The sequence below is a fragment of the Drosophila willistoni genome, chromosome 3R (genome assembly GCF_018902025.1).
Source record: "Drosophila willistoni isolate 14030-0811.24 chromosome 3R, UCI_dwil_1.1, whole genome shotgun sequence".
NCBI lineage: Eukaryota > Metazoa > Arthropoda > Insecta > Diptera > Drosophilidae > Drosophila > Drosophila willistoni.
In genome coordinates, this window is record NC_061086.1 from 29,953,723 (window position 1) to 29,966,618 (window position 12,896).

A 12,896-nucleotide genomic window follows, 5' to 3' on the forward strand; every position below is an offset into this window, starting at 1 on the left:
TTGCTTTAGGTTTAACTAGGGCAAATATAAATAATGTACGAAAAATGTATTTTAATCCACTAAGTAGTGTCAATAATTTACACCCAAGCCTATAAAATGGAAACTAAAGCTAACAGAAATTATATGCAAATAAGCAATAATAGGAAACGAATATGCTTGTAATGTTTAAAAGTTGCAATTAAATTGTAAGTGACAATTATACCATACTATATATATAAATGATTTTCTGAGAAAGTTAATAAACCCTAATCCAAAAGAAAATCCTATGAATATATAAAATTTTAAAATCATAGGCAGAATAAAAGGTGAGCATGTTGTCTTTGTATAACTCCATGATGAGAATGATCAGGAAAATCGTTCGGAAAATGTTGATCCCGTTTTCTGTAACAAATATGAAGCTAAACTCAATAATTAAAACTCTTAATAAATTAGTTTTAAATTTGCCGCCAAATTTGCACCGTCAAACATTCGGTGCCAACGTCGACTTGAGCCGATGAGTCGAACGTATGACATTATCCAACACTGCTCGGTGCCTGCTGATAATTATTCCAAAACGAGGTGGCAACACTACAGTCGATTTAAACTGCTGGCAACTCTAGCCGATTCCGCCGCAAAAAAAAAACATAATTTTAATTATAATTAAGCCGCACAGGACTAAAGCACCTTGTGATCGCATTGGGTACTTGGACGTCAAGTAGGACTACATTGCACTTACAATGAGTGTGACGATAACGGAGATTGCTGACAAGGCGGCGACGGTGACGCCAGCAGTGAATTTCTTTGCCTTGCAGACGGCTTTCGAAAAGGCCTTAGAACAGGCCATTAAGGAAAACGACGTAAAGATCCTAGTCGAGACGTACAACAACTTCAATGGCAACTCGGAGCACGACAAACGCTCGCCCATGGACCAGGCGTTCAGGGAACAGCTGATGAAAAACCTCAATGAAGATGTGGAGAAAATTGGGGCATTGGTGAAACTCTCAGTGGATGCCACACGAGCCGAGCTTGTGTCCAGCACTATTCCCGTGGTGCTATTGGGCGACACTTTTGATGTGGTCACTTTGGACAAATGCCAGGAACTCTTTCAGTTTGTCGAACAAATGGTCGAGGTGTGGAAGGAGGATATACTGTTTGGCTCGTGCAAGAACAACATCCTACGCATGTGTAACGATTTGCTGCGTCGTCTATCGCGTACCCAGAACACCGTCTTCTGTGGCCGCATTTTGCTCTTTCTCTCAAAATTTTTCCCCTTCTCGGAGAGATCGGGATTGAATATTGTGTCAGAGTTCAATTTAGATAACTTCACCGAATACGGCCTAGATGGCAAAGATAACGAAGATGATAGCAAGGAGTTGGAAGACATTGCCGAGGATATTCCCTTGAAAATTGACTATGATTTGTACTGTAAGTTTTGGTCTCTGCAGGATTTCTTTCGTAATCCGAATCAGTGCTATAGTAAAGCCCAGTGGAAGATGTTCCAGATGGTAAGTCTATGCTTGTTTCAATTAATTGTTGTTTATTAATCACCTCATTTGCTATTCCAGCATGCAGAGACCATTTTACAGTCCTTTGTCAGCTTTAAGTTAGAGGACATACGTCCAGGCAACGACAGCGGCGATGGTCCTCAACCCATGGAGGTAGATGAAGCTGCTGTGGATGCCGCTGCTGCCTCAACTGTCAATAGAGCAAATAATTTCTTTGCCAAATTCCTTACCAATCCCAAATTGCTAGCTCTTCAGCTATCCGATTCAAATTTTCGACGTGCAGTTCTAGTTCAATTTCTGATACTCTTTCAATATCTTCAAGTAAGCGTCAAGTTCAAGATGTAAGTTGCAGTGAATGGGATTACAGTTCGCCATCTCCCTAACAGAAAACGTTCTATTTATTTAGGGAATCGTATATTTTGAACCCAGCCCAGGCGGATTTTATCAAGGAAACCGAACCACGTGTATTCAAATTGCTAGAGGAGACGCCGCCATATGGTCGTCGATTTGCACGGACAGTGCAGCATATGTTGGTACGCGAGGAGATGTGGAACAATTGGAAGAACGAGGGCTGCAAGGAGTTCAAAAAGCCAGAAAACCCTCCGGTCATCGAAGAGGATATAAAACCACCGCCGGCAAAGCGCCCAAAACGTGCTTTGGGGGATGCGCTACGCGATGCCACACGGAATGGCAAATTCTTTTTGGGCAAGTAAGTAATCCACCATGGACTTCTTTTCAACATTATCTAAATGTCGTCTATTGTAGTGAAAATCTTACACGGTTGTGGAACTATTCGCCGGACAATTTGCAAGCGTGTAAAAGCGAGCAGCGTAATTTCTTGCCCCAACTGGAGACCTATTTGGAGACGCCTCATGGCAAGGTTGACCCACCATTCGAATGGCGTGCCCTGCGTTTGCTAGCTCGTCAGACACCCCACTTCTTTACATCCGTTTCACAGCCTTCGAGCAAGATTTCGGATTACTTGGAACAGGTGCGCAAGCGTCTGAATCGTGATAAGGAGCCAAAGCCAACTCTGACGGGGGCCACTAATGCATTGGGCGGCAATACTGCCGTAGTGGCCACCACACCGCCAGCCGAGATTGAACAAGAGACTGTCGCCTTGCAAGATCCGGAACCAGAACAAGATCTCGATGAGGTGGAAGAGGTCGAACCTGCTGTGCCTGAGGAAGCAGAAGAGGCACCCAAGCACGAAAAACCGATAATGGTGACAAAAGCACACATTGATGAGATCACGCCACTGATTGGCGAACTCTGGATGAAGCTGGGCAAGAAAATTGGCTTCACCAACGACGAGTTGCTTTACTTTCAAATGGAGTACACTTCACCCGATGGATCCTGCATTCAGATGCTTACCAATTGGATCTCGGAGGACGACGATGCCACACTGGACAATTGGGCATATATGTTGGAGGGTCTGGAAATGAACACAGCTGCCGATGCTGTCAAGGCAATCAATGAACGCGAGAGAGCGGCACAGGCTGCAGATGCTGCCGCTATGAATGATGTGGAAGTGTTATCCGACTAGAAATCCCGATGCTCCCCACCCATCCCCCGAAGTTCAATTAAGCTAAGCGATTAGATGTATTAAATTCCTTTATCACAAGTAAAAAATAGAAAGAGGGAACAACTCGACCTCTTTCATTGTCAAAGCCAAATTAAACCAGATCAGCGCTTCTTCAGCGGTGGCGGACCATCGCGACGTGGCTTGTTGTGGACCATGGTGGCACATCGAGGAATATGACGTTCAGCAGCCTGCTGATTGAAACGTCTGCCGCAATGGGGGCATTTGATATAATCTGCATTCTCTGATGGCGGCGGTGGTGGCAAATCGCTCAGCTTGCCACCGCGAGCCAAATGCGCCTTCAATTGCTTCGCCGCTCGTATCGATTGGATAAACTCTTCATGTTTCTTGCGCCAGTTGCTCTTCTTTACGCCTGTGCTGAGGCCCTGCTGTTGGGCGGCACTACTGTAGCTTGCCTGCGTCGTGCGTCCTCCTGTCTTTGTTTTCTTCACATATCTCTCGTTCTCTGTGCCCAAATTCCGTTGTTTGGATGCGTCAAATATTTTGCGTTTAGTGCTCATTGTACGCTGGCACACGGCCTCATGTTTGTCCAAGCGTTCAGATAAAAAGTGTCGACCACAAAAGCGACAAGTCTCAGTGCCCTCGGGAGCTGGTTGGTTTTGCTAAAAGAAGGAGAGACTTATTTCCATTTGCATTTAATTATCTATTTTTTGATCTTACCATATTATTTTTGGTCACTGGAGATTTGGGTTCGATCTAAAATGAGAGAATCAAATTTTGAAAATGACATTTATATCTCAGGATTCGATGTTTACACTCACCTTCCGGGCTGGAGGCTTCCTTGTTTGTGGAACAGTTGGTTCAGCCGGACGAGTTACTGAGGGCTTTACCTTTATTGTTGCCGCTGGCATTGGCTTTGGACTTCTCAGCGGCGTAGAGACATTACGATTCTGGCTATCCTTCTCCTGAGTGGGTGGAGATTTTCGAGTAATCACAGGCTTCAGTCGGTTTGTTGTTCCAGCTGCATTGTATTTGTTGTTGTTAATATTATTATCACTAGCCTGTCGGCGTTTGACTGTAACCGAGGTGGCACTCTCCTTTAGACTCATGGCCGTAATGCCTTTTACTAGTTTCTGTTGATCATCCTGTGGCCTTGCTTTGGGTGATGTTATTGATGATGTTGAGACCACAGATGCAATGGGCTTGAGGGGATTGCTACGATCAATGCCCGCTCCACGGCGACGTTCATCAAACATTTGACGTACTTTTCCCGGATGAGTGGCGGAAGTCAAGGCACTATTACCATTATTTTTGGCCGTACTTAACTCAGAGCGACGCTGCACCTGCTCCTGGTGAGTTTTCTGTTGGAAGCGCATCTATAAATAACAAAGAGAGAGGAGGGAGTTAGTTAATGACATTAGGGAGCAGGCCAGTTCCTTACTGGCGCCGATTGGCTGGTATTGCTATTGCTATTGCTGGGTGGCAGATGACTTAGGGCTTCCATTAGTCTTCTTGCTGCCCAGGATTCATTGAGTTTCAATGGTAATATTTGATCATCGTTTAGAAAGTCAGTCTCGCTGTTTAAATACAGAGGAGGAAATGCCTCATTGTCGTCGTTCTCATCCGCTTGCCACATGATTCGTGTTGGATGTGCGCGTGTCAACTAAAACCAAAACTGGACATTAGCATGCCCATTTCCCGCGAGTGGTGTAATTAACTATGCATGTGTGTGTCTGTGTGGGTCGTTGTGTGTGTCTATATCTCCACCCGACCCGCCCACCTCCTAAAGCAAACGATGAGCTGTCAATTCACCTTCTCTATATAGAGAATAGTAAACCCACAAATCCGTGTCCACTTACGTGCCGCCAGTACATAAAACCACGAGCAACCCGACCCGCCTGGGCAAAGCTAACTTTGTCCGTTAAGAAGTAATTGGTGCGGGAGGAGGGCATACTCGTCGTTTGTCCTGTATGTGGATAATATTATTGGTATTCGTCTCTTGTGTCCTGCTACTGCTGCTGCTGCTGGTGTCCTTCGTTTTGGCCATGGCCAAAAGGCTAGGCTAATACTAACTAAGGGCAAAGCAAAGCAAATCAAAGAATGTGGAAAATCTTTTGTATGTCGAACACTTGAGTAAATTCAAGCAAAGCCTAGCTGCCCTTTTGTTTGCCTCGTAAATGCTGTTTTTGTTGTTGCATACCTATAACAACAACAAAAGCAACAACAACAAAAATCAATGACTGCAACTCAGACGTTGCCACGGGAGCACCACCATAACAACAACAACAAAGGGGTGGTGGCAGTCGGAAAGCAAGACAGAGAGAGAAAGAGAATGAACATGGCATTTGTTGAATGCACTGACAGGAGCACCTTGTTCGTCCCAGGTGACACGAGACCTCCCATTGTCCTTTCCCTTTCTGTCATAAAAGGGCTGCCTGTGAAGGACTCGCCCGACCCTGCCCCATTCACCCCTTGACTATCAGCTCTTCAAAATACCACAATCAGCGTTGAAAATCGCGCGCCACAATTCACCATCACATATTGTTTAATTGATGAATTGGTTTCTCTTTCTCTGCGATTTCATTTCGGCTGACTGATGGCTTTAATGTCAACCCATCAAAAGGCAAAGGTAAAATCGCTCATGCAGCAGGCTAATTTTTCCCACGACATGTAATTTGATCTATTGTCTGCGTTTTTCTTAATGGTTTTGCAAAAAAACATTAAAGTAGGTTCTAGGATATAGAATCGCAAAGCAAATCTGTTGTGTCTACCAAAGTTTTGTTTATACTCTTTTGCCGTTATAGATTTGAGGTTTTTTAGTAAGCAAATGGTTTTAAAATAAATGATTTTTAAAAGTATTTTCTAGAATACCTTGAACTTTAGCGATATACATGATTTCAAACTTTTCAAATTCATCAGGAATAAAGACCAAATAACTTTAAGAGAAGAAGTGTCAAAACCAACAATAAAACAATTGGCCACCTTTTAATTTTGGTTAACCTATCCAAGCAGTTTTCGTTTATATAATTCAAGTTCATTCTACTTTTTTATTATCACGTAAAAATATAAAAAGCACAATTGAATGTATATCAGAGTATATCGGATGAAAATTATACAATGAGACTTTTTAAAAGTTTTGAACTAAAATACGAAACGATATTCCTTTTTGCAAAATTAGTATTAAAATAGTAAGGCAATTTAAGTCATTATTGGTCATACTACTTATCAAATACATATACTACAGCTAAGTGGGATGTGGTATTACCGAAATGCACAAGCAAAATTTATACTACCAAATGTGGACACCTGCACCTTAATGCCTCTAAATGCCGAGTCTTTGAAATTTCTTCTGGTACTTACAACATACATATATCTAGCTATTTTTGAATAGTTTAAGGACTATAGTTTCGATCTGTAATGTATTACTAATCTACATATATCGACAGAAGTAATTCGTGAAAAGGAAACTAGAGAAACTTTGGCCTACTATATATTAAATTTACTACTGCCTGAAGTCAGAACAAGAAACTAGAGCTTTAAAAAGAATCAACGAAAAGGTTTTAAAACTTAATATATGTATATTAATGTAGTATATTTTAAAATTTATGCTTCCAACTTTCATAATAAAATGTAACAAGAAACTAAACTCTACAATGGTCAAGTCAAATAAACCGTTTTAAAATGGTTAAATAAAACTCTCCATATAAAGCAATATATATTACGTATACGTAAATTTCTATATCCTTGATAGCCTATTAACTACTGATTCTGTGACTTTTAGATTTGGGTTGTGTATGTCAAAGTCGAAACGTTTCCACATATTCAATTAGACCAATCCTACAATTGAATTGTGGAATTATTGCCTACGCTTTTCGTTACTTGTGACAATCAGCATCTTGAATTGATGAGCGTAGGCGCTAAGATCATTTCCCCCCCTTTCCGTTGCCAAATATGTGGACCCGAGTCACAAATTAATTAGTTCTTATTGCTCTGGGAAACTTTGGAATAGACCCAAGAATACATATAGAAACTCGAACCATTTATGGATCGTTACGGAAACGTGAATATAGATGTCTGTCTTATAGTCATTCGCTGATGTGAAGATAATGGCCAAAATGGCTAAGCTAATTGTATAAGGAAGTTGGGCCAGATTAGACGGTAAGCTTCCTGTACGTAGCCAGACTCTTACCTGCATTTGCTGCAGCCTTGAGCTGCGCGGCTCTCCGTCACCTTGTGACGCCATTTCCAAATAAAGTCAGTCAGAGGTACCAGCAGCTCTCGTGAGCCTCAGTCTCAATCTCTATATATATTTAGACGTGTAAACGTGTGTGTATATATAGGAATGAGTGTGGGCAAATAAAACAGAAAGCCACAGCCAACGCGATGACGCGATGAATCTCTCACTCTCTATATGTAGACTCGTCTTAGACTTGACGCTGCTGACTCATGAAACGCCAACTATTGCCGTTGCTGCTGCTGCTGGTGTTTCGAGATTTGCTCTGTGAATAGAAAAGAAACATTGGGTGAAACATTGGCAAAAATTATGATCGGCAATATGTAGTAAATGTCACCGCCAAGAGCCGTCAAGAGAGGGAGCGGAACACAATTCGAACTTGTTAATGTGGCGTGGGTGTTCCAGCAGCCAGACGAGACAAGGTTTCGTCTCTCGTGGGCCGAGTTTCGAATTGAAATTCAATTCTTATATTTGCACTTACCCAAATCTTGGAATAAAACTTGCAACTGAATTTAAGCGCAATTGCATGCAAAACTTTTTTCAAATTTAATCACATATACAAAACCAAAAAAAAAAAAAAGTTAAACGATTAAAGTTAATTTTTTTAATATTTCCCGAAAAATGCTTTCTTGTCAAGCTGTCGATTCTAAATACTTTTTGTGTAGGTAAATTATATGAAGGCAAAAATGAAGTAGAACTTCTTTTTCCTATTAAAATTTATGAAACGATATTTAATTTAAAGGTGTTTGAAAAATGTCAACTGGTTGCTAGTCAGAGCCAACTTGAGTCATGATTATTATTCAAGAAAACTAAAAAGTTAAGAGTACTCTGTTATCAAATCGAATAGGAAATACTCTACGCCAAACTTAAGACATTATTCTGGGTTAAGTTTTAAGTAGGAACTTTCCAAAAGAAGGCATCGTTCTTAAATCAAAAGCTTTTCATATAAATGTTATTTCTTCAAAGTGGAGTGAGAGCATTCAAAGGTCATCTTAACTTCCCACTCACATCGCAGACAATTAATTTATGTTTGTTTGTTGTCATTTTGTTTGCGTTTATTATTCTTATTTTTGGCACACGTTGGTTTGCTGACTAATTTAAGTCTCTGACGGGTTTCAGGTCATGATTTGCATAAATTTCCATATCAAGACCGCGCGGAATGAAGCAAATATTTTACTTACCCAGACCATGAAGATGTTAATATGGGCACAGCCGGCAAAAGGACTATATAATTGGAATAGAAATAATAAAATGACCACTCTAACAACAGCAACAACAACAAGTCCACTTTCAATGCAAATGGCACGCGAGTTTATTGACACTCAAAATGAGGACACTTAACCGTCAATTGAACTTTAGAATCGTGATATGTACACATATATGGGTCACCCCAGGATAACGTATACGCAATGTTGGTCAGGTCGGTCAACCCTCAAACGATTTGACGTTTAGTTTTTTTTTGGATTTCGTTATTTTAAATAGAGAAATCGTGATTGTCGCCGCGTTGACGTGTTACTGGTCGACTGTTTGCTTAGAAGTTTGCGCACCAACTGAGACAAGATTGCGGCCAGCGGGCCCGAACAAGTTGCGAAGTTGGTCAGACGAGGCGTCATCGATGGAGCTTGCAACGTCAACTGATCGATCTAGCGTGCCAAAAGGGGGAGATTCCACTCCGTCCCCCACACCCCCCTTTGAAACGATACATATGTGCGTGCCACACACAAAAAAAACAAAAGACATGTATGTATTTATCTCTCAATTTTTGTTGTTGTTTTTACTCTGATGTTAATTGTTCTTAACAATGTTGTTGTTGTTGTTGTTTTTACAATTTATCAATGCTAACGCTTGGCAGATGGTTTGCTGTTTCTATTTTCACCATTTTAATCAAACATTGTCGCTCATTCAGTATATATGTATACAGATACATTTGAATATTTTTCTCTATATATCGCCACTCAAAGCAGTCTCAGTGATTTTTTTTGTTGTTTTTCTGTTATTAATAATTAATCATAATTCACCCTTGCAGAAGTTGCGGATGGCTTGACTACAGTCTTTACTTTGGGCCATGCGATACCCATTTCATTTTTTTTTTAATATAGACTCAAAGGTAACAAATTTTTCAAAAATCAATGAATTAAATGACTTAAAAAGTTTTATAATCTACTTTTTGCTTTGGTCCTTTAAAGGTCCTTTTCGAAATTAATAACTAAACATATATATGTGAATGTATGTATCTGCAAGGGTAAAACAAGTTCGACTCTTTGATACACTCTGATGGCTTCAATTTTTGCTTGTTTACTTGGCATTTATTTGCTCATCGTTTTTATAATAATTATTATTATTCATTTTTGTGTGTTTTGTGCCTCTTTGCTGTGGTTTTGAAACCTTATAAATGAAAGGCAGACACACGAGAGAGGCAGAGACGAGACGAGAGAGAGCGTACAATTTGCTTTATTGTTATTACAATTTATCTTTGCTTTGTCTTTGATTTATTTTATATCATGTCTAAGCATTTGGCTCTTTGTGTTTGTTGTCGAAATCTTTTGGTAATACTTAGTTTCTGAGCTTCTTTTATTTTCAAAGTGTCTTTTATGAGGCTTAAATATATAATTTTCAATGCACATATGTACATATATATGTGAAATGACTAAAAAGTCGCCAATATTTAGCATTTACATACATAAACAAGACATTCTGTCAAGACAGTGTTAATTGCCATAATTAAGTGATTAGTTTATTGATATTACAGTGGCTCAAAGTCAGGCGTAGAAAATTAATTGTAATAGAGTAAAGTAATAATAGTAAAGTGGTAAATAAAGTTGGGTAGAAGTCAAATTAAGATTAAGCTTACGTGTTTAAAAGGTGAGAAGGTTTTCGGAAAAACCATTCAAGAATCAACAGCATTTAGCTAAAGACCTCAGACTTATAAGAGCAAAACTAAAGCCCTGTTTAGACTATTACCTAAAAAGGTCGAAATCAGAAAATTATTAACTGCAGCAAACTTAGACATATGACTTCAAAACATGGCTAAAAAAAACATGTATGCATTAGGTAAGTTTTCAAAAGTAACTCAGGCTCAGCTTATCTAGATCTAGGTCAGCTTTTCGCACAGGGGCATGAAAGTACCAAAGAAGCAAGTAATCAACAAATCTTAAACAAATCAAGAGTTTTTAAGAATAGAATTTGAAAAATTTGAAAATAGATCTTAGAAAAATTCAAAACTAGCAGTTGAAAACGAAAGATCTTTAAATTCCAATATATTAGAAGCTATTTTTGTTTTCTTATTTATATGGAAATTTAATAAATTAATTTAAAATAACATTGAAAGCGAAAAAAAAGGTCCAAAAGGTAAGCTTAATTACTTCACGTTTGCTACCGAAAGTTTAAAAAACAGGAATTTGTAGATAGATTTGAAGATTTACATAACTTGTAACTTTTTATTGGGAGGGTACCAGTACCATATACATACATAGATATGTATGTGTTAGTATACATACTAATACTAATGGCATTATCAGTATCTTGGGATACAAATTATTATAAGTTATGTTAACATTTCTTGAGAGTAGTCTACAAAATGTTAAACCGCTTTCAAATAAACAATAACATGATAAAAGCTAAAATTTAAATGAATTTTAACCTCACATTTCTGTTGAGATAACTTTTCTGCTAAATTCCTTGCCTTTATAAGCAGCTAAAAAAAAGGGCCACGTTAGGCATTAACTGACTAACTTTTAGAAAAGCAAAGTTACTTGAAATAATTTTGTATTATATAAAACATTCCAAGAGGTTTCTTTAAATATTTCAAACAAGATTTTAAATGTAGTGGAAACTTACTCTATGGCGGATCTAAGTCATCATTTTGGGAACCCAGTTTGGAATTTTTAAAAAGAAAATCTTTCTTGGTTATCGAAATTTGAACAGTTGCAGAGATAAAATCGCGCACTTTCTTCCCCAAGGATCCGCTTCTGTTTCTGTCATTGAAAAGAATCATATTTAAGATAGATTTAAGATGCAATAGTAAATCATGTCTAAGGTGAATCTTGCAAGCTCCTGCTCAATGCCAAAGGTTGGTTAGGACCCTAAACAAAGATTTTTTTTAAAGGACTCCTCTTTGAGTTTATAAAAGGTGAATAAAAGATTAAAAATTGTTTTTAGAAGCACTTTATTTGAGCCACATTCAAAAATGTTCGATATGCCTATGCGGACAAAATCATTTGAGATATTTGTCGCCATCGATGGAATTCTGTTTGCAATTTGTTACTTTAATCGCTAAAATTGAATTTCTTGAAGGACTCTGATGATTTATTGCTTTACTTTGGATGTTAGGTACATACATATATGTCCTTTTCACTGTATTTCTGGAATGCATTTATGTGTGTATGTGTATAAATGATTTATTTTGTATATATTTCTGCTGCTTACAAATTAATTCTTGCTGTTGCTGCTCTTTTGGGCTAGCATTATGTATTCCATTCGAAGCCATTGCAAATACAAATACATTACAATACAAGTTACAAGATTACAAGTTGTTGTTTTTTTTTTTTGTTTCATTTCATATGGTATACATTTAACAATGACACGGCAATACACATCAAACGACACTGACGACGACGACAACTGGATATAACAAACAACGAGAACTTACTAGTCTAATCGAAAGTGCAATGCATTGCAATGTATGGAAACACAATTTGTGTTTCACATACACACACACATTCACACATACAAATATCTGTGAGGGGTAGAGGGAGTAGATCCTCCCAACCCAATGCAATTTGTTGTTCTCCATTTCCGATCTGTCATTTAATTTTCTCTTCTGCTTCGATTTCAGCTATTTTCTATACACAGTTTCAACAATTTCCATTCAAGATTTACATACATAAAACTTAATATATATATATCATTAATAACTTTTTTGTTTGCTTTGTTTTGTTTTTGTTTGTTTTTTTTTTTTTTTGGTTTCAGCTAACATTTTCAAATGCATTTCACGTGTACAATTTGTTCTACAAAAAATTTGCATCTAAAGTATACTTTTTTTATATTAAACATTTATATATGTTTATTTTTTGTCTTCTCTGTGTATGTGTATGTGTGTGTGTGTTTTGGCGTGTGTGTGTGTGTGTGTGTAATAATAAATTTTATAAAAATACTTGGTTTTTGTTTTTTTTTTTTTTGTGGGAGGCAGGGAGCTTTCTGGTTTTTAACTCAAGAAGTGGGATTGACATTTCTGGTATTGAAGTTTGTCTGGGCAAAATCTTCAAACAAAATATAAATACATAAATGTTTTTAATGGATGTTTCACTAGAAACTAATCCAAATTGGACGTGCTAAGACTAAGCCATAGAACAACATTTCTTTCTATTAATTTGCATTTTTTATTATGTTATTTGTTTGTTGTTGTTGTTGTTTGTGTCTTCTTTTGTTATTAGTTTTTTTTATTTTTTTTTTTATATATTAATTCTTAATCTCATCCAGTTTTGTGATTGTCCAAGGTATTTATTTTTATTTCAACGACCTTTTTTTTTGGTTTTTCTCTATATTATTATTATTTGGTTTTTGTTTTGTTTTGTTTTCTTATGTTCATCCTAAACTGGATCCTGTTGCGCTCTCATTTGCTCTTTAGCTAAACAAC

At 37.9% G+C, this 12,896-nt stretch overlaps 2 protein-coding genes across 2 annotated transcripts; one reads left to right on the forward strand and one right to left on the reverse strand.

Annotated features, from left to right (window-relative positions):
• Positions 1–575: 575 nt before the first annotated feature.
• LOC6649814 (THO complex subunit 1) lies at positions 576–3,160 on the forward strand. Its single transcript, XM_002071990.4, has 4 exons — positions 576–1,484; positions 1,545–1,825; positions 1,891–2,193; positions 2,250–3,160. Exons 1-4 carry the CDS (start codon positions 717–719, stop codon positions 3,028–3,030), a joined length of 2,133 nt encoding a protein of 710 aa, XP_002072026.1. The 5' UTR covers positions 576–716; the 3' UTR covers positions 3,031–3,160.
• Positions 3,081–7,997, reverse strand: LOC6649815. The gene is made up of 5 exons (XM_002071991.4): positions 7,743–7,997; positions 7,217–7,526; positions 3,849–4,403; positions 3,748–3,783; positions 3,081–3,689 (listed from the first exon to the last, which is right to left on the reverse strand). The coding sequence occupies exons 2-5, from the start codon at positions 7,268–7,270 to the stop codon at positions 3,171–3,173; spliced, it is 1,164 nt and encodes a 387-aa protein (XP_002072027.2). The 5' UTR covers positions 7,271–7,526; positions 7,743–7,997; the 3' UTR covers positions 3,081–3,170.
• Between the last annotated feature and the right edge of the window lie 4,899 nt (positions 7,998–12,896).

Excerpts from the sequence above, each read along its gene's own strand:
- LOC6649814 (XM_002071990.4), top strand. The coding sequence starts at position 717 with ATGAGTGTGACGATAACGGAGATTGCTGACAAGGCGGCGACGGTGACG. Across the intron at positions 1,485-1,544 it reads AGTGGAAGATGTTCCAGATG|CATGCAGAGACCATTTTACA; the intron begins GTAAGTCTATGC and ends TTGCTATTCCAG. Across the intron at positions 1,826-1,890 it reads GTAAGCGTCAAGTTCAAGAT|GGAATCGTATATTTTGAACC; the intron begins GTAAGTTGCAGT and ends CTATTTATTTAG.
- LOC6649815 (XM_002071991.4), bottom strand. The coding sequence starts at position 7,270 with ATGGCGTCACAAGGTGACGGAGAGCCGCGCAGCTCAAGGCTGCAGCAA. Across the intron at positions 3,784-3,848 it reads GGAAGCCTCCAGCCCGGAAG|ATCGAACCCAAATCTCCAGT; the intron begins GTGAGTGTAAAC and ends CTCTCATTTTAG. Across the intron at positions 3,690-3,747 it reads CAGTGACCAAAAATAATATG|CAAAACCAACCAGCTCCCGA; the intron begins GTAAGATCAAAA and ends TCCTTCTTTTAG.